This window comes from Monodelphis domestica, chromosome 5, assembly GCF_027887165.1.
Source record: "Monodelphis domestica isolate mMonDom1 chromosome 5, mMonDom1.pri, whole genome shotgun sequence".
NCBI lineage: Eukaryota > Metazoa > Chordata > Mammalia > Didelphimorphia > Didelphidae > Monodelphis > Monodelphis domestica.
Genome location: NC_077231.1, coordinates 104,959,501 through 104,981,941, shown reverse-complemented (window position 1 = coordinate 104,981,941; position 22,441 = coordinate 104,959,501). Strand labels below are relative to the sequence as shown.

Here is a 22,441-nt window from a genome sequence, read left to right as displayed (position 1 = left end):
GTAGGAAGGAGCTCATGATTGAGTGGGGAAATAAAACACATTAAAAAGAACCTGAAAATAGAGGTAAGGAGAGTAGTGCAGGAGGCATGATGAAGTCCTATAGCCAGGAGGGAAACTGTGAGATATCTGCCTTGGGTCCTCTTCTTAAACAGAAGATCTAGGAGGAGCTCTCCATTATTCAACTTCCACCTTCTCCAATGAGACGGAGGAAAGGGATATTGAGGTAAAGGGGCAGGAAATAGTAAGAAGGTAAAAGTTTAAGAGCTGATTAATTTTGTAGGAAGGTTAGTTTCTGGAGGGAGTCCTTCTTCAGCTTTCCTCCTCTACTAAAAGACCTAATAAAATTCTTTCTAGAACTATTTCAAATTTTGGGTTTCATTCTCATAACAGTTATGGTGAACAGTCATGAGATTTTATTGCTTTTCCCTCAAGTTGGACTGAAGGCTCTTTGAGACTTACTAGCTGGTAGGACTCTACCGATATAGGATCAAATTGAATATGGTGAGAAGCTCTTGAGTTCCCTTGGATTCAGGCTGGAAAAAATAAAGGCCTGGATTAGGAAACCTTATTTAGGGGTTGTGTTTGACCTTAGCCCAGGAAAGGATGAGGGCAGAGTTAGAATTAGTCCAGCATGCCTTGATGCCAAAATGAATAATCTCCTTGGCTTAATCAACTGAAGGCTTTGTAAACAGCTGTTGAAATCTGGTTAAAATTAGGATGTAGGTCCTTTAGTAGAGTTTTCTCTTTCTTTATTTCTCCTCAACCCTCCTGTAGAGCTGGTCTGTGATTATCTAGATATTTTGGTGAATATGAACATTTGTTCTGCACTAATTCATTTAAGGTTAGTGAGGGAAATTTGAATTTGGTAGGCAATGAGGTGGGCCTTAATGAGGATTTCTACTTCCTAAGTTCTCTAGTTTATCAAGATCTTGTTTACTTTGGAGAATACCTAGTGTAATCTTGAAATTTCTCAGACTTGTGAATGTTAAAAATTTCCACATTGAGGAATCCTCCATTGGAACAAATTCCCTACTGGAAACATTCCCCATTTTGATGTGAGAACTCGCCAGGATCAGAAATGGGAGGACATCTACTCCACCTGTACTTAAGACTGCTTTAGGGGAGAAAACTCCTTGCTATGGGAGGACCTCTACTCCACCTGTACTGAAAACTGCTTTAGGGGAGAAAACTCCTTGCTAAACAATGAAAGTACTTGGACCCATGCTTATAATAAGGCAAGGAGTTCTTTGAGCGATGCCTGTTTTTTAGAATTGATACAATGGGATGCTAGGTACCTAAAAGGGTCGGGCAAGTTTTCTCTTAATGAGATTAGTTGACTCAGCTGTGTTTTCTCTGGTTCAGACTTACTGAGGGGATTAGTCAACACAGCAGCATTTTCTCTGGTTCAGACTTACTGAGGAGATTAGTCGACTTAGCAGGAATTCAGATGGGCAGTCCTTTGGAAAACGTCTACAGTGATTGGTAGATGTAAGGACTTAGGGGAGGTGACATCGGAGAAAAACCCCTATATAAGAAAAAGCAGAATCTCTTGAGGAGACAATCCTTTTGGAGAAAGCTCTCATGAGGATCACTTGGGAAGAATCTCTTGAGAGAGACTCTGGAGAAGGGAAGCTCTTGGAGGACAATCTCTAAGGAGGTCTCGCTGGAGCTCCTCTGAGGGGACTCTGTCCCTCTGGAGGCTCTGGAGAGAGGCCCTTTGAAACAGTCTCTGGCTGGATCTCTCTTTGAGGAGGACTCTGGCTGGAACTCTCTCTGGCGAAATCAGCTGAGATGGAGCTGGCCTGGTATCCCTAGAATCCTTGCTTAGACAGACCTTGTGGTGAGTGATAAAAGACTAACTGACTGATCTCTCTCAAGACTCAGGTCTAGGCCATGTTGGCTTAAGGCCCTTCATATGTATTTCCTTTCTCTCTCTCTCTCTCTCTCTCTCTCTCTCTCTCTCTCTCTCTCTCTCTCTCTCTCTCTCTCTCTCTTTGGTTACTCATTGTATTATTAATTAAATTCTCTATAAAACCCAGTTGACTTGGGCATATTGAATAATTGGGAATATTTCCCTGGCGACCACCTTATATTTGATTTAAAAACCAAGACACTGTAGTGAAACATATTTTCTGCGGTCACAATTTACTCACCCTCTCTTATATCTATCACAATTTATATCTTCCACCATTTTAATTCACGTCAGTTTACAACATCAACCATTTTAATTATTACAGTTTATGGCATTCAACTACAGTTTATGTCTCTAACTATTTTAAATATAACAGTTTATGACATCAACTATTTTAAATATTACACTAGTCACCTATAAAGACAGAAAGAGAGTTTAGAATGATACAGAAGATCAGTGAAGTCTCATATCTAAGACAGTTTTCCCAGCTATCTGCAATATTGAGCCAGGACTTATTCTCACTGACTTAAAAATTTTTTTGATTATAGTCATGTTTAAAATATATTCTATCTCAAAAAAACTGCTGTATTTAAACATGATAAAATAATATGGGACTAAATGTAATATCATAGCATGATTCTTTTTTTTTCTTGTTTACACCTGGTTTATTTTTTGATTTAATTGATTAACTTAATGCAGAGTCCAGGTAAGCTTCACTGATACATAAATGAGGAAACTGAGTCCAGGAAAAAGAAGGCTTTCTTTTTACACCCAAAGGACACATAGTGACACTCAACCCTAGCGTTTAGGTCTTTTTGCACTCATTCAGAACTCTGCATAGTATGCTATTAGGTTAGGCTACCCAGCAAAAATCTTTCCTGGGCCAGGAAAATATGGATAGTTAGATGCTGCTGATGATTTGTTGATGTTCTTGTTGATGATGATGTTAATAATGTTTTTGTTGATGATGACAATGTTGATGTTGATGATGTTGTTGTTGATGATGATAATTTAATTTGGAGTTGGAGGTTTTCCTTCTATTTGAACCTTTTTGACCCTTCCAACTGTAATGATTAAAATATTCTTGGAGACTGTTTCCAACCTCTTTCACCCTTCCATTGTATTGGTTGTCTCCTCCCCACCACCCCCCATGAACTTATTTATCAAATATAAAATTACTCCATTTTATTTCTTTTCCCATTTCGCTTAGCATTATCCTCTTTTTAACCCCTAGTTTATTTACACACACACACACACACACACACACACACATATATTTGACATTTCATCCTATACAGTTTAATCCTGTAACCTCTAGGTATACTTCTTTTAGCTACCTCAATGATAATAACAATTTTTAAGAGTTACCAATATCATCTTTTCTTATAGAAATACAAACCATTTGAACTTATTGGGTCCCTTAAAAAATGTTTTTGTTTGTTTGTTTTTTCCTCCTTCTTAATTACCTTTTGGTGATTCTCTTGAGTTCTGTGTTTGGACATCACATTTTCTGTTTGTCAGGTCTTTTCTTTATGGATGCTTTGAAGTCTTCTATTTTATTAAATGACCATACTTTCCCCTGCATGGATATAGTCAATTTTGTTGGGAATTGATTCTTGGTTGTAGAACCAGTTCCACTGCTTTCTGGAATATCATATTCCATGCCTTTTAGTCCTTCAGTGTGGATACAGCCAGGTCCTGTGTTATCCCAACTGTGGTTGCACGATATCTGAATGGTTTCTTCTTACCAGCTTGTAGTATCTCTTCCTTGATCAGGTAGTTCTTGAATTTGGCTATAACATTTCTGGGCATTGTCAATTGAGGAGTAAATACAAAAGGTGATTTGTGTGGTTCTTTCAATCTTCACTTTTCCCTTTTGTTCAAGAATGTTGGGGCAGTTTTCTTGGATAATCTCCTATAGAATGATGTCCAGGCTTTTTCTTTGGTCATGATTTTCTGGTAGTCCAATAATTCTTAAATTGTCCCTTCTAGATCTATTTTCCAGGTCTATAGTTTTATCAATGAGGTATTTCATATTTTCCTCAGTTTTTTCATTCTTTTGATTTTGTTTTATAGACACTTGCTATCTTGTGAAGTCATTTGCTTCTAGTTGTTGGATTCTAATTTTTCAAGACTGAATTTCATCCCTGGATTTTTCGTTATCCTTCTCCTGCTGTTCTGTTTTTCTTTGTAGGTCATCTTTCACTTTCTTTGCCTTGTTTTCAAGCTGGTCGATTCTGGCTTTCAAGACATTATTTTCTTGTTTTAGTTCATGTGACTTTGTTTCCAGATGACTTGTTTTGCTTTTAAAGTTCTTTTCCCAATTGTCTTCAACCTCTCTTAATTGTTTCTTGAATTATGTTTTGAATTTTAAAGCCTGAGCCTAATTTGCTGGAGTTTCTGCATTTTCATTTGGTGTTCCTTGGTATTCCTAAGTTGCATTTGCTCTTTGCTCATTTGATGGATAGAAGCTGTTGACTGTAATTTCTTTTTTCTTTTTCTGTTGTTTACTCATATTTTTCATTCTTTTTTCCCTGTCATTGGCTGTAATCTTGCTCCTTTCATTATTTGCTGGATCTATGGGTTTTGGCTATTCTGTCCTGAAGGGGCTTCTTTTCTGCTCTGCTAATTGACTAGATTAGGCTGATTGAGTATTAATGAGCCTTGAGGTCAGATCTTCCCCAGCTGGCAGCAGAAATTGAAGGTAGCTGTTCTTCCCACTCTGCTATCAAAGTATTCTGGTGTGGTTGCAGCCTTTGCCCTGGGATGTGAGTCATCAGGATTCTTATGGTGGCTCTCAGCACAGTGGGTGGGGGAAGGGTGTTGAAGATTGAGACACTCTCACTGACTTTTGATTAGTCTTTCAATGGGAGATAAAGAGGAAAACTGAGATTCTTTTTCTCTGCCTTCAAAACACTGGCCACATTGAGATTGCAGTGATACAGGCAGATAAGAGAAGAAAGGAAATCTTTTTCATGTTTTGAAGAAATTTATACCATTATAAATTAATTGGAGACTAAATTATAATTAAAATTTAGTATCTTTACTGTAGATTTCTAAATTATGCTTTTAAATGTTTTTATAAATGTTAAAATATTTTAGTGTTTTTTTGGAAGGTTGTAGCTAAGATTAAGTACAAATAGCACATGCCCTTGCCTTTACTGGAAGTTGATAGGTATATTGTTCATATTAGAAGGCAATTTCACATCCTAGAGAATAAAGAGAACTGAAGCTAGTTTGAAATTATTTGACAGAATTTAATTGGTTAGGTAAATTAGTAGCAAATTCATGAAAACATAGACTATGCAACTCAAGAAGCAAATAATTGGTTTTATATAAAGACATTTATAGAGAGAAGACTAAGTGGAGTGTCAGACTAGAATATTTTAAAATGCTGTTTTCCCTGTTTTGAAGTCTCTGTCTGATAATATTAAAAGCATGGATTCATTTCATAAGTCAAGCCCTCATTAATCCTTTTTAAGATTCTTTCTTCAGCTTGTAGATGTCATTGGCCATATCAGGATTAGAGTGGAAGATTACAGAAAAAGAGATTGTGTATGATTATAACAATTATCATGATATTTGCTTAAATAAGCTGCCAATTCTGAAAAATGAAAACTGAAGATATTCACTTTGACAATCATCATTTCTAAGAGGTTTAATCAATGCCTTCATCATAATGAAGAAGCCAAAATAGCCAAGAAATTTCTTTATAACCAGCAAACACTCAAGCTCTTTGCCAAGTCAAGAAACAGCACGGCCAAGAACATTACCAATTTAGAATACAATCTGATTCACAAAACATTATGGAAGAGGACAATTATAAATAATATTGGCTCACAGAACAGTGAAGTGAAAAACAGAAAAGTGAACCCATGGAGACTTTCCTTGACAAAGACTCTGCTAAGCAAAGCTAAGAAAAACAACAAAAAATATCTGGAACTGGATAAATCTTCCAGCATTTTTGTTTATTCATTTAAATCACATATTAAAATAAATGTTGGGTTTTTTGTCTTTACATCACTTAAATTTCTGCCTCTATTCATTGGTGTGCTAGAACTAGCTCTAACCAGTTTGTGAGAATTCAAGTGTTAAATTTTCAGCATGAGCATGTACATTTCAGACTAGAAGTCAGAGCTTGATTTATTGTTTTGTTGATTTTCTAGAATTAGGAAACTAATAATGAAGTTTAAATTTAAAAGTGTGTGTGCGTATACTTTTTTCCTCGGAAAATCTTGGTTGTTATACATTTACCATCACTCTTCTAAATTGCTCTACAAACATGGCTTAGACTCAGGGAGAGTGAATAAAGGAATGAAGAAATGAGTCAATACTAGTCTAAAAGCTTGATGACTATAAGTTAATAATGATAACAATAGCTGAAAAATATTTTTTTAAAAAAAAACCCAACTTCCACCTTAGAATCAATACTGTGTATTTGTTTTAAGACAGAAGAGTGGTAAGGACTTGGCAATGGGGTTAAGTGACTTGTCCAGGGTCACACAGCTAGGACTTGTCTGAAGCCAAATTTGAAACCCAGGACCTCCTGTCTCTGGTCCTGACTCTCAATCCACTAAGCCACCTACCTACCCCCTAAAAATATTTTAAAAACTTTTTATGTGTGTATATATGTGACTTTAAAGTTTTCAAAATTCTTTCCATCTTCTATCACATTTTAGCATCATAGTACCTATTTGCCTTTCTCTCTCCCTCCAAAAGAAGTCTCTATAAAAAGGATATTTAGAGTGAGAGAACTATCAGGAACACTGACCAGTGCATTAAAAAAAACCCTAAAAATATATAAAATGTCCCACACATGTATTTTCAACTTCCACAAAAAGGGGAGAAAAGTTTTCCCATATCCTTTCTTCTGAAACAAAGCTTGTTCTTTGTAATTTTGTAAAATCCCCTCAATTATTTTTTGGTTGCTATGCACATTGTTGTGGTTATTTTGTTATTGTTTTCTTGGCTCTTCTTATTTCACTTTTGCATCAGGTCATGTAGATCTTCCCATGCCTCTCTCTATTATATTGTTTCATAAGGTACAGTTAGGGAAGGGAGGGAATGGATGAGGAACAGTGCAGTGCACATTTAAAAAAAATGTAATGATCAATTTTGTTGGTTGCTTTTACTCTTCTTTTCCTTTAAAATATTCTTCCTTTAAGAGAAGGCTCTCTGGGAGAGAAAAGGAGAAGGGTATGTGGGGAAATTTAGGAGACATAAAAAATAGACATATCAATAAAATTAATTTAAAAATACAATTCTCACTACTAGCTGGGAAATGTACATTATTTGTTTCATTCACATTATAGAATATGATGAAAGATTTTGATCTAAGCATAATTTTTGCCAGATTGCTTTCCAGTTTTGCTAGTAATTCTTATCAAATGGGGATCTTTTTCCTACATAATTTATGTTTTCAGGTTTATCAAACATGGAGATAGAGTTCCATTGTTTCTTTTCTCCTTTTTCTTATCTATTCCAGTAATAATTCTAGTTTAGTCATTGATAAACCTAGCCTATTTCACTGATAATTCTATTCTCTTTTAAGTAATATAAAATTGTTTGATACCTTCTAAACTTTTAAGGGCTACAAAGATAATTCCTTTTTCATTCATTATGTCCCTTTGATAATTTGATCTTTTATTCTTGCAATGTATTTGTTATAACTTTATCAAGTTTAGCAAACTATCCCATTAATAGTTTGACTGGCATAGTATTACACTTATAAATGAACTTTGAAGTTTCATCTTTTTTATTAGCATAGGCCAGCCATGAGTACTGAATATTCCTGCAGATAAAACATTTTTATTTCCTTAAGGAGCATTATATAATTGAGTCTATTGTAGAAATGGAATAGGAAATATATTGATTAGATATTGATTAAAATAAGGAACTGTAAGAAGGTATCTTTGAGGTTGAAGACAAGTCAGAATTCTGTGTGTGAGATGAGAACTTGGAAGGAGAGACGCAGTGACCAACTGTCAGAACTTTATCTAAGTTCTGAGTTGGTCTCTAGCTTTTGGTGGAGGCAGACTCAACTCAGCCTTGCTCTCTGGTGGTTATAGGAGAGAGAAAAATCAAACCCATTTCACAAGGCTTGTGAAAGCCTTGCCCTGCCCTTGAGAATCATCTTGGAGAAGAAGCTGTCATATCTGCTGTGTTAGAGAGTTGTTTTCGAGGAGAAAGACCAAAGACCTGTTTTGTCTGAACTTTGGAGCCATCTCAGAGTTACCTTCTGGGTAGTTAGCTGTTGAAACTTTTGGCTAACTTGCCTATATTTACTTGGAGGCACTATTAACAATATTAAGTTATTTTTAATAAGGATTATTAGTTAGGTTTTAGTCAGATAGTGTTTTGGGTTTTTTTTAGTAAGTTCAGAGTAGTTTGAAGAAACAAAAGAGTTTGCTGTGAGGCAAATGTAAGAAAGTGGGTAGATATTTAGTTTCCCTTTCAGTGTTAAGGCTTTCCTTGTTACTAATCTTTATACTCATATCTGTTAAATATAAATAAATAGATTTTTATATAAATATATAGTCTCCAAGACAATTATATACTGGCCTGGTGAAAGGAAGTCACTCCTGGCTTTCTTTCTGAGAGGAGAGCTGAAAGACACTTTTGTGAACATCAAACAAAGTATTTTACCACAGCATCCTCCTCAACAACACCAAGAATAATCTCAACACTTCGCTATACAAATATTAACTATGTGTTGATAAATTGACCCCAAATATTTTATATATTTTATAGTTATTTTGAATGGGATGATGTCATTATTAGGTTTTTTGTTTTTGTTGTTAGTATATGTTTTTAGGGATGTAATTTCCCCCCTGAGGAGTGCTTTAGCAGCATCCAAGAAATTATGTTTCATTATTATTACATTGTCTTTCATACAACTATTAATTTAAAATGATGTGTTCTTTGGCCAACTCATTACTTAGGTCTTTATTATTTGTCTCCTTTCATTCCTATTTCTTTTGTTTGTGCAAACTGAACTTATTACTGTTTTTATTTTGATCCCCATAAAGGTCTTTATACTTTTTTACATTATTTACAATATCTCTGTGAGCTAATATAATATTATCAATTTTTTAAGTTCCACGCGATGCTGAGAAATACATATATTCTCATTTAGATATATCTTTTGTCTTCAGCAATCTTAATTTCTAGATTTTCCCTTTTGTTTACTTTTAGATTTGTCCATAGGTGAGGGAAATAAAGCCTCCTTTCAACAAAGTCATCTAGGTGGCTTAGTGGATTGAGAGCCAGACCTAGAGATGGGAGATACTGGGTTCAAATGTGGCCAGTCATTTCCTAGCTCTGTGACCCTGAGCAAGTCACTTAACCTCTATTGATTACACTCCTTACTGCTCTTCTACTTTGGGCTCAATATATACTATTGCTTCTAAGACAGAAGGTAGGGATTTAAAAAAGCAAATATATAAAATAAGGACTAATTCATATGAAGGGGTCATATGACCAATAAGATGAAGGATTAGATACTTTCTCTGATCCTCATGAATACCCAAATCTCTTGAAAATAAGAATTGTATTATAAAACCATTTCCGCTGTCTCCATGGTCTTGGACACCCAAACAGGGTAAAAACAGGATAAACTAAAGACAGATAAGGCTAATTCCTTAACCCCTATTATGCTCAATCATCACCTCCTCTCCCTTCCACCAAGGGCTGCACAAACTGACCCATAAGCTTTCAACAGAACCCAAACCTCACCTTCCCCCTTTCTCTGAGCTCATATTCAGACAGCAGATGTTTGCATAGGCTACAGCAGCAGCAAAGCATGAGAGCACCCTCTACTACAAAAGACCTTGGCCAGTGAAACACAAATTGTCTATCCTGGGAGAAAGCTAACTTTTTGAGATTCTTAACCCAGGGAACTAACCAAAGGGTCATAACAGGGGAAAATAAGGGGGAAAGGATGAAATTACTGAAATTGCAAGAAGAAAAGTTAAACATGTTGAGTATTAGCAGATGGACTAACAGGGAATATGTTAAAGTGGAAGGAAATAGTGTCCAGGTCAGATGAAGGAGTTCAGGAATCTATGACTAAGTACTGCAAGGCAAAGGAAAAATGATTCGACATCTGAAAAGGTAGAAGACTATGAATTCCAAAGAGGACATGGAATCACAGAAGGAAGTTCTAGAATGGTTTAAGTGAGAAATAAGAATTAGGAAAGCAGGATTTATTATATAATAGCAAAAATTCAGAACAGAAAAACTTGAATCTATGACAAATTTCAGCAAAGAAACAAAAGGAGAGAGAGATGCCATTTCATGAAAGTGGAGGACAATCTGGAAGGAGAAAGGTAAGAAGGAGTAACATCAAAAAAACATCTCTATACAAGTAAAACACACTGATCTCAAACACAGAATAAGTAGAAACAACTTAAGAATTCTAAATATCCCAGAAGAACATGACAAGTCAAAAGGCCTGAACAAAATAATGAAAAAAATTATACCAGAAAATAATTGGTTAAAGGGTGCATGTGTGATCAAGAGAAATGGGTAAAGACAGAAGAAAAGAGATGAAGTGCAATGATGAGCTTAGGAAGAACAGATGGAATTCTCCAGACCCAGCAGGGGAAGGGAGAATCCCATTGGAAGGTTTAAGAGGAGGAGCAGTTAATCAGAACTGTAGTCTGGTCTGTCACTTCACCACTTGACTTCTCTTCTTTCTGGCCAATCCCTCTGAAGGAGGAAGGCTGAAGAAGTGCTTGGCTTTTATCCTCCTTTACCTGGCTGAACTGAAAAGAATCTTGCCCAGTGAATATCCCAGTTGATATATAATTGTTTTTGCCTCAAGGGAAGTCAATCTTATCTTTCTTTGAAGAGACTTTGAATTGAAGCCTTCAATTAGAGATAGGGGTTATAGCTAGGGAAATTCCTTTCCCTCTCTCCTTTTATTTCCCTATTCCGTTTTCCCAAAAGAAAATAAATTAGACCTTTAACTATAAGAAACTGTCTTCAAACTTTGTATTGGGGGGAGAAATTTAAAATATTCAAAGAAGAAGGTTTGGGAAGGGGTGACTCACTGTCTCTGAGGTACAGACTCCATTAGGGCTGTCCATCAGAGAGAGAGAGAGAGAGAGAAAGAAGGAAGGTGCTCCTTTGAATTCAGTCCCCTACCTCAACCTGCTTCTTGGGGTCAACATCTATTTAGTCCCCCTCTCTCAGTATCCCTCATCACTACAATTTAGCGCTCCACATGGGACTATTTCATCATTGTTTTGGTCTACTACAATTGCACTACTTGGTATTGAATCATCTTGGTCTGAGTCTGACTCTTGGACACTGAATTCTATAATCCTTATGTTTTTCATTGGATTTTGTTCAGTGCCATGTAAACTTGTGTCAGGCCCATGCACCAAAATTGTAGTGATGAAGGATTCTGAGAAGAAATCATTTTGTATAGGAATATAAAGTAAACATGGAAAAATCTAAATGAATCATTGCAAAATGATGTAAGGCAAACAAAAAATTTGGCAAAATTAGTAAAACAATATAAACAGAACATCCCTTCCCCCATATATATCAAAAGTGAATTTACTGAATTATCAATAACAAGCCTGGCTGAAAAAAGAGATTAGAATATGATCCTACCTCCACCCCTTGGCAGAAGTGGGAGGCCCACAACTATTGTACGTTGCACATATTTTCTGATTTTTTCAACATATTGACAAATTAACATTTTTTAAATCTTTTTTGCCTTGAAAAAATCTATTTGTTATGTGGGATAGCTTCCTGGGAAAGGGAGGGGCATTGCAGGAAACTGGGATAATATAGAAACCAAAATACATCAATAAAAACTTATTAAAAAACTGATATAAACATGAAATTTTTAGTGCAACTACAGCTTTTCTCTATCATGGTAGGCTTAAGGTATTCTTGCTATTAAAATGTATAGGGTTGTTAGGAGAGTCATTGTAAGTCTTTCAAAAACAGCAACAGAAAAGCATTAAAGAAATAATTAAAGAAAAAGTACATTCCATACCAAAATTTTAAGAATGCCCTAGATATAGTTTCTCAGAATTTTAGAAAAGTATTTCATAAAGTCTCCCATGCTTTTCTTGTGGACAATATGGAGTTGATTTAGCCTAGAGAACAGTAAACTTTGGTGGTTGTGAAATTATTTGAATAGCCAGATTCAAACAATAATAATTAATGATTGTATAACTTAGAAGGAAATTTACAGTGGACAAACCTGGGATTCTGTCTTTCAGCCTATACTGTTTAACATTTTTAGCAATGACTGAATAAAAGGCACAGATGAGTTACTGGTTATATTTTCAGATTCCACTATGCTTTAAGTACAGTAAACATAACTGAAGATTCCAAAATAATTCTTCAGACTAGAATGCTAATTGTGATGTGAATAATGTGAATATTCATAGCAGTTGCCTGCTGCTCAGTCGGCCTATCTTAAGTCTTTCCTCATTCCAATTTAGTTACTGAATGGAGAAGTTTGAATTAATATGAATTAATTTGAAATAACTTTAACCACAAGTAGACTAATACACACACATATATAAACAAAAATAAAAAGAAAAATAAACCCTCATGCTACAAGTTAGATCATGTTACCCCTCTACTTAGTGACTTCAGTGGCTTCCTATTGCCTCCAGAATTAAATCCAAAATATTCTGTTTGGCATTCAAAGTTCTTTATAACCTAGTATTCTCCTCCAGTCTTTTTACACCTTACTCCCCTACATGTACTCTTCAATCCAGTGACATTGGCTCTTCAATGGACAAGATGCTCTAGATTTTGGCTCCAAACCTTCTTCCTAGCTGTCCCTTTTGTCTAGAATGCTCTCCCTCCTCCACTCTAACTACTAACCTTCCTTGTTACCTTTAAAAATTCCAGTTAAAACCTCATCATCCCAGGAAGTCTTTCATAACCCCTCTTAATTACAGTGTTTTCCCTCTTTTAGTGATTTTCCATTAATCTTGAACATCGACTGCCTTGTATATACAGTAAGGCTTTGTATCTTTGGGCAATATTTCCAAGACCTACCACAGATGACTAAAGCTGAAGGCTGGCGCCCCTTCCCCAACAACAGATAATCTTTAAAAAAAAAACTGAAAATGAAGTGCCAGAGCACTGCTACATGAGGATTTCTAGATTTTAAAGGCTGACTCCCTATGCTTCAGGTTGACCACAAATAAGTGAAACCATGAAAAGTGAAGTCACAGATAAGGAGACCTTACTGGATTTGTCTGGATGCTGTCTCCTCCATTGGATTATAAACTCCTTGAGGGTAGAGATTGTCTTTTGCCTCTTTTTTGTATTTCTAGCACTTAGCACAGTGCCTGCTACACAATACGTGCTTAATAAACATTATTGATTGAATCATTGCTAGATAGCAGTTTGTCTAAAAAAAGTTTGAAGGTTCCCCAAGCTCCATATAAGTCAAGAGTATAAAATGGTAGGCAGAAAAGCCAATGTAATTTTGGGCTGCATTAAGAGAAGAATGGCAACCAGGTTAGGGAGTTTGCTAGGTAGGGGATAGTATTACTGTACGCTGTCCTGTTCAGACCACATCTAACATATTCAGTTCAATTTTGGATTTCACGTTTTAGGAAGGACACTGATAAATTGGAGAGTGGTCAAAAGGACCTGGAGATCCTGCCAATATGAAAACTGAAGGAACTAGGGATGTTTAGCTTAGGGAAGAAGGGACTTGGGAGGCATATTATATGATAACTTCAAGTATTTGAAGGGGTATCCTAGGGAGGAGAGAATAGAACTGTTCTGTTTGGCACAAAAGGTCTGAACTAGGTACAATGGTAAGAAGTTGTAAAGAGGTAAATTTAGGCGTGTTATAAGGGGAAATGTCATAACAGAGCTATTGAAAGAAACTCTTGTCAGTGGACATCTTCAAGTATTGAAGACTGCATGACCACTAGGGCTGTTGTGAGGATCGAATGAGACATTTATAAAGCACATTATATTAGCACAGTGCCTGGGACATAGCAAGCATTGCATAAATTCTAGGTATGATGATGATGTTACTGTTCCAGAGGCAATTCTTATTCAGGAATTGTTTGGACTAGGTGACCTGTAAAATCCCTTCCAGCTCTGTACCTATGAACTGATGGCTATAATTTTTGCAATATGTGCTTGCTCTCAGCTTATTCCCAAATTCATATGGTAAGAAAAACTAATTAAGGAAAGACATTTTTGTTTCCAACATCTCTCTTCCCTATACTGAGATCTCTTTGACCAAGTCTTCCCCCTTTCTAAAAACACATTTGAAATAGTTCTCCACAGAATTTCATAGAAACAGAATTGGAAAGAACCTTAAAGATCATCTAATCCAGCCCCATTCCCATACAATTGCTCCCTATGAATAATTCACACACCTCTCAAATTCCCTTCCCATGTCATGTTCAGGTAACTTTATAAGGTCTTTTGCAAACAAAGAGGGCATGAAATCCATAATAAAAGAAGATATTGCATAGTGGAAAGAGCATTGGAATCTGAATTTGCACAGTGGCTCTGTAATTATTAATTGATATAAAGGGACAATTCGCTTACATTCTCTGAGCAGTTTTCTCATCTATAAAATGGGGCTAATACTATCTGTGCCTCAGAATGATATTAAAGATTAAATAAGATATTGAAAATAGAGACCTTAATTATTATAAATCCTTATATAAATGTTATCTCTTCTTATCATTATCTTCAATTACCAGTTGTAATATACAGTGTAGAAGAAGAAAATAATCTCTTACCATAATATGTAAGGTACTCTGCTGTATGTAGAAAAGTTAGGGAAACTAGAACATTGAAAATCCAATTTATTCCAGATGAACATGCATTTCCTGTACTTCTTGCCCAAAGTGGATAGATTTCAGAATTCACTGTCCAAGGCATTGGTCCCATTCCTCATAAATGCAAAACAGAAACTTTAATAAATCAGAAATAAAAACTTTTATAATAGCTTGTCTACTAAAAATGTTCTTTTTCTTTACTAAGCATTTGTAAAAATTATTTACCAGGTGCGAAGAAAACTAGATATAAAATAAGGCCCATAAGTACAGTCCAGGAATATGGAGTTGGACAGAAATTGTATGCCCAAAATAATTGTTCTGCTTTGAATTTGGTTTCATTTGTACATCTGAAAAAAAACAAACAAACAAATGTTAATTCAGCATTTTAGGTCATAACCAGAATTTCAGAGTAGACAAGTCAATCTTTTAATTGGTATCTATTAAGTACCTCTTATGCCCCAGTCATTTAACTTTGAGTATACAAAAATGAAAAACAAGACAGACCCTTCCCTCAAACAGCTTACATTCTTTTGGAAGAAAATGAACCAAATACAAATGGATGCAAAGGAAGAGGGTACTAGAAAATGGACGAATTAATAAAGGATTCATGTAGAAAGCAGTGTTTGAACTGATCATTTAAAAGATGGTAGGGAAGCTAAGACACAGAAATAAGTATGAAATGCATTTCAGACATAGGAGATCACCTATTCTGAGGCCATAAGAAGTGTAATGCTTCATGGAATGAGTAGTAAGTTGACCCATTTGGCTGGAATGTAGAGTGTATGGGCAGTGAGGTGGCACATTGGATAGAGTATGAGACCTGGAGTCAGGAAGACATCTTTCATAGCTCAAATCTGGCTGCAGGCAATAACTAGCTGTGTGACCCTAGGCAAGGCACTTAACCTTATTTGCCTCAGTTTCCTCGTCTATAAAATGATTTGGAGAAGGAACTGGCAAACCACTCCAGTCAAAACCTCAAATGAGTTCATGAAGTGTCAGACATGACTGAAAAATGACTGAACAGCAAAAGAGTGCTTTAAAAAGGTCTGAAAATATATGGAGCTAGATTGTGAAGGACGTTTAACGTATTTTATCCTGGAGACAATAGGGATCCATTGGAAGATTTTGAGGAGGGGAATGACATGGTAAAGCCTTTGCTTCAAGAAAATCACTTAGGTGGTTGTATGGATTAGAGAGAAGAGCAAATTAAGGCAAAGGTATCAATTAGGAGGCTATTATTATAGTTTAGGTGAGAGATAATAAAGGTCTGAATTAATTTGTTGGTCTTGGTAATGGAGAGAAGGAAATGGATGCTAGAGATTTTGTGGAGATAGAATCTATATAAGACTTATACAATGGTTTGGGATGGAGTGAGGAACCAAGGATGACTCCTAGTTTGTGAATGGAATCAGAATAAATGAAGAATTGGAAGAGCCTTGATCTCCTGTCACTATCCTTCTTAAACTGTCATTGCTTATTATTAAATGCATATCAATTTATCCTTCTTAAACTCTGGTGGCCCAGAATGGGACATAATACCCTGAATAAATTCTGATAATGGAAGACTATGGAGGGACCTCTTATTCCTGGAAGTCATGCTTCACTTAATGCTAACTTCTTGACTATTTCATGACATTGCTGAATCATATTAAAACTTGCATTCCAGGGGGCAGCTGGGTAGCTCAGTGGATTGAGAGTCAGGCCTAGAGATGGGAGATCCTAGCTTCAAATCTGACCTCAGACACTTCCCAGCTGGGTGACCCTGGGCAAGTCACTTAACCCCCATTGCCTAGCCCTTACCACTCTTCTGCCTTGGAAATATAGAGTATTGATTCCAAGATGGGAGGTAAGGGTTTAAAAAAAAACCTTGCAATCCACTAAAATTTTATCCAAGCCATTGATAAAAAGTGTTAAACAGTGCTTCTGGATTATGTGACCAGCAAAATAGAGAAATGATCAGTTTCTTAGGGCCACTTCAACTCTCTAACCCTTAAAAAAAAAAATATATATATATATATATATATATATAGAGAGAGAGAGAGAGACTAGATATAGTTATTATTATTATTAAGTACAAAGAGAAAAAAGACAAACTTCAAAATAAAATCCATATGAATTAAAAATGGATAAATCTAGTCTTTAAATAATTCATTCAGCATTACAATCCCACCAGTCTCCCCATATCTATAGCAAGAGGACAAGAAACTTTGCAGCCTCATGCCTGAAAAATTATTTTGAAGTGTCCCTTAGACTCTGCCAAGGTATTTCTTGCCTACCATCTAAACCCTCAATGAATGACAGCCATTCTGCCCAGTCACGTGAAGCTGAAAGGGCTGAAAACGTGCTGCCTTTTGCCTAGGTCTAAGCCCTAGATATAGGAATCTGTCTACAACAACTCACCCACTCTGTAAAAAAGCTACAGATGGTGATTTCAACCTGACCAGGAAATTAAAAAAAGGAAAACAGAGGGAGAAACTAGGACAGTATGTCAGTTCTGTCCCCAAGGAGGTTAGAGGACATATGGTCCCAGTAGAGTCTCTCAGTTTAGGGATCCCAGCCAGCAAATTCCAAGTCCCTCAATGTAAGGAGGAAGGGGCAGCCTTGGAATCTTGGGAAGTATACTCACTGAGAAAGTGAATGGGCTAGAAATGTAGTGACAGGGGAATATAGAAAATAGGAGGAAGCATCCAAAAATTCCAAAGGGATAAAAACCTCTATAAAAGCCCACATCAAAAAAGTCCTAAACCAAAAGAAATCGTATTACTAAATTATCACAAATAATACAAAGATTTCTTAACAAATATTATAATTCAAAGGAAATTAAATATTCCTTACACAGTAATTTAATGTTTACTTAACATAAATGTACAAATGATATGCAACTAAACACTTAAAGAAAAAACCAAGAGTATCCCTTATTATCCATTTCTGGCTCACAGATTCAGGATGAAAAGGAGTTATTGCTAGGTAGGCCCCAAGCAAAGGACAAATTCAAGAAATATAGCTGTGTGGCACTGAACTCAGGAGGATTGGTGATTCTAGATTTTAGTCCAGTATGTAAGTTTGCAGTGTAATTATCAAGGCAGGAGACACAGGCCAAATGAGAGCCAGCAGTGACACAGAAGTAAAATATGGACCTGAAGCAGAAATCTATTATGCTTCAACTGAAGTTAAAAAGTCAGTCATGCTGCCTACCCTTTGATCCAGCCATAGTACTGCTGGGTTTGTACCCCAAAGAGATAATAAGGAAAAAGACTTGTATAAAAATATTTATAGTTGCGCTCTTTGTGGTGCTAAAAATTGGAAAATGAGGGAATGTCCTTCAGTTGTGGAATGGCTGAACAAATTGTGGTATATGTTGGTGATAGAATACTATTGTGCTCAAAGGAATAATGAACTTGAGAAATCACATGGGGACTGGAACAACCTCCAGGAATTGATGCAGAGCGAGAGGAGCAGAACCAGGAGAACATTGTACACAGAGACTGATACACTGTGGTACAATCAAATGTAATGAACTTCTCTACTAGCAGCAATGCAATGATCCAGGACAATTCGGAGGGACTTATGAGAAAGATGCTATCCACATCCAGAGGAAGAACTGTGGGAGTAGACAACACAGAAGAAGAATAACTGCTTGGTCACATGGGTTGAGGGGGATATGATTAAGGTTATAAACTCTAAATGATCACCCTAGTCAAATATCAATAATATGGAAATAGTTCTTGACCAATGACACATGTAAAACCCAGTGGAATTGTGCGTTGGCTATGGGAGGGCTTTGCGGGAGGGGAGGAAAAGAATATGATTTTTGTAATCCTAGAAAAATGATCTAAATTAATCAATTAAATAAAATTTTTAAAAAAGTTAAGGTAAAAAAAGTCATTCATGATCTCAGACAAAGCAAAAGAAAAATAGACTCAATTTAGTTGAATAATGTTTTATTAGACTTAATTTAACAAACATTTATTAAAGTGCTTACTCCATTTGAGGCCTTAAAAAAAAGGTACTTGTGCTTTTTTGCCCCTCTCTTCTAGGTGAGTTCTCTCTTTTGCCCAACTGCTCTTATTTGGCCCTGCACATTCTTTGGCTTCAGTTTGGACTATGGAGGAAGTCCATTTGCTAGTTTAATTTGTTTTGATCAATTTATTAATAAATTATTTTTAAAATTATTTCATTTTTCCCAATAACATGTACAGTTTCCAATATTTTGAAAAGAATTTTGATTAAATAATCACATAGATTTCACATGTGCAATCACAAAAACATTTTTCCATATTAATCCTTTTGTGGAAGGAAACATGACCAAAAAAATATAATAAAGAAAAGCGAAAGAGGTTGCTTTGATCCAAATTCTAACTGTATTGGTTCTTTCTCTAGAAGGAGATGGAATTTTTTTTTTATCATGAATTATTGGGATTGTTTTGGATCATTGCATTGCTGAGGATAGCTTAGTTTTTCGTTGTATAATATTCCTTTCACTGTGTACAATATTCTCCTAGTCCTGCTCATTTCACTCTGCTTCAGTTTGTGTAAGTCTTTCCAGGTTTTTCTGAGCTCCTTTTGCACATCATTTCTTACAGCACAATAGTATTTCATTAAAATTCTATATTACAAGTTACTTTTTGCCCCCACAAAAAGAGCTACTTTAAATATTTTTGTACAGTCCTCCTTTTTAAAAAAATCTTTTTGGGATACAAACTTAGTAATGGTATTGTTGGATCAAAGGGTATGTACTGTACTATAGCTCTTTGGGAATAGATCCAAATTGCTCTCCAAAATGTTGAATCAGTTCACAACTCTCCCAACAATTTATTAGTGGCTCAATTTTCCCATATCCCTGCCAAGTTTTGTCATTTTCCTTTTATGTCATAATATCCAATTTGGTGTGTATGGAGTGGTACTTCAGAGTTGTCTTAATTTGCATTTCTCAAATTAATAGTGATTTAGAGCCTTTTTTTACCTGTCTATAAAGAGCTTTAATTACTTGATCTGAGAACTGCCTATTCATATCCTTTAACCACTTATGACTTTATTCTTATGTATTCAACTCATTTCTCAATGTATTTGGGAAATGAGGCCTTTATTAGAGAGAGATTTAGAAAAAAATTTGTACCATTATAATTATATTTACTAAGTATTTTTAGTATATTTAGTATGTATACATACTACATATGTATAATTGCTATGTATTACTTTCCAAACTATTTCCCCCATTTAGTTTCTGACCAATATATCCTATAATCTACCCTCTTTTCTATCAGTTCCAAACCCTTTCTCATATTCTCTTCCCTTCCTCTTTATTGTAGAGTAAGATAGATTTTTTTACCCAATTGACTGTATATGTTCTTCCCTCATTGAGATAATTGCAATGAGAATAAGGTTTACTCTTTTTCTCTTCTCATCTCTTATCCTCTTCTCAATTCCCCCATCTTCCTTTCCACTGTAAAAGATCTTTCATGCCTCTTTTATTAACCCTGTTCTATTTTCTCTTCCCCATCCTTCTGAAGAAGTCCTCCTTTTCAAGACTTAAATTTTATTGTTTTTAGATGTCTCATCATATTCAACTCACACTTTTACCTTGTGTCTATGTATATTACTTCTAAGTGCCCTAATAATGATATAAATTCTTAGAAGTTACTCATAGGTATGTACACAATGTAACCTTATTGAATGTCTCCTGATTTCTCTTTCCTACTTTCCTTTTTATGCTTCTTTTGAGGCTTGTCAAAAAGGAAGAATAAGTGGGTCTTATATAGATTGAATGAGTTGGTGATGAAAGTTGAGGTGACTCAGGAACTGAGAAGCCTCACTTTGAGGAAACATTAGCTTTTATGTTGAAATCCCATAGTACAAATAATAGAAGTTGGAGGAAAAAAATTGAATTGAATTGAATTTTAATTTTAATTTAATTTAATTTTAAATAAGTTATTCCTGCCAATAGTATATGGATTAAGTGACATTTTCATTGAGTGAATCTTGAAAGAGAGGTTGCTGATTAATGTCATTGAGGGGGTTCTGGAGGTAGCCAGTGGTGATCAAGGAGTATTTCAATTGAGTAAATGAGAAAAAGTGTATCCAGTACTGAAAAAGCTCAATCCAAAAAAAAAAAAAAAGCTGAAGCTAAATGGAAGGTTACCTCATAGGTTTCTCCTTACAAAAAACAAAGGAGTAGGTAGAAATTGTTTTCTCTGTTTTAACTCTCAACAGTTTATGTATCAAGATAATGTATTACAGAAGGAATTTGGTTAGAGTCTCTTCTTTTCCCATTTTGCAAACATTTTTTTGTCATATTGGAAATAATTGATTTTTGAATATTTGCTTGAATTCACTTACAAATCTGACTGGCCTGTTTTGTTTTCTTTTGTGAGTTCATTTATGGTTTCACCTATTTCTTTTCCTGAAATTAGCTTATTTAAATCCTCTGTTTCTTATTTTCTTAATTTGGGCCTTTCATAGTTTTGTAAATATTTATTCATTTCACTTAAGTTGTTGGCTTTATTGGAATATTGTTGGGCAAAATATTTTCTAAATAATTTCTTTCATTTGTCTCATTTATTTTGAATTTTCTTTTTTTTTTCCATTGCCTATACTGGCAGTTTGATTTTCTAATTTCTTTTTTAAAAAATCAATTATGTGCTGGTTAATTTATTTAATTTTTTATCATTTGTTTGTGGGAGATTTTGTACCCTAATAAGTCATTTTGGGGTAAAGGTGCCATAAACATCCGAGAAATACATACCCTGCAATTTCTTTACATTTGAAAGTCACCTGAAATCCATCAGATCTAACATTCTAAAATTGTATTCAGGCCATTAACTTCTTTCTTACTTTAAAAAAAAAACTGTCTAAATCTAAAAGAGATGCATTGAATACTCCAATATTATAGCTTTAGTTTCTATTTCTACCTGAAGCTCATTTAGCTTTTCTTTAAGTTCTATTTAGATGCTATGCCAATGGGAACACATATGAGTATATATATATATATATATACATATATATCAATTATTCATATTTATTCATTATAAAATGTACCTTAGAGAATAATATATTTTCCTGATTTATTTCTTTGAATTAATTTTGTTTCTAATGTTTCCTTATCTGAAATGATGATTGATATTCCTGACTTTTTTTAGTTCAACTAAAACATAATAGCTCCAGCCCTTTGTTCTATGTTGCAACTATGTTTTAAGTGTGCTTTGTGTAAAGCTTCCATTATTAGATTTTGCTTTCTCATCCATTGTTAGTCTTGTCCATTTTATAAATGTGTTTGTCATATTCACTGTAAGAATTATGATTGTTAGTTGTTCATCATATTTATTTATAATTTTTCTTTTTCTTTCTATCCCCTGTTCATGAAGAAGAGATGATTAGAAAAGAAGAGTGCTCAGGACAAGTGCTCTGTCCTTGCTGTAATCCACTGTTGCTCCACTGATTCTTCTCTTCCCCTTTCAAAAACCTAATTATGAATTTTGGCTTTTTGGTTTTTTATTTTGAAACCCTTCTTCATAAACCACCCTCCAAAGTTTGTTTTCTTTATATCTATTACTTCCTCACTTACTATCTCTCTTCTTCCCCCGCTCTCTCCATTCCCTCATTTCTCCTGGTTGAGTTCAATGTAACACCAAGTATCAGTATAAAAATATTCTATTCCCCTCTGACAAACTGAAGTGTGAAGTTCAAATGATGCACACTCCAGCATTTTCTTTTTTTCACAAAGTAAAACAATGCATGA

General features: G+C 35.1%; 1 protein-coding gene across 1 annotated transcript in view; it reads right to left on the bottom strand.

Moving 5' to 3' along the window:
- SLC2A13 (solute carrier family 2 member 13) overlaps window positions 1-22,441 on the bottom strand; it is a 135,272-nt gene that overhangs the window by 2,381 nt on the left and 110,450 nt on the right. The window contains exons 8-9 of the mRNA XM_001367315.5: window positions 14,932-15,053; window positions 14,668-14,820 (exon numbers count right to left, since the gene is read on the bottom strand). Coding sequence (XP_001367352.3) covers window positions 14,668-14,820; window positions 14,932-15,053 — 275 coding nt within the window. The remainder of the gene's footprint in view (window positions 1-14,667; window positions 14,821-14,931; window positions 15,054-22,441) is intronic.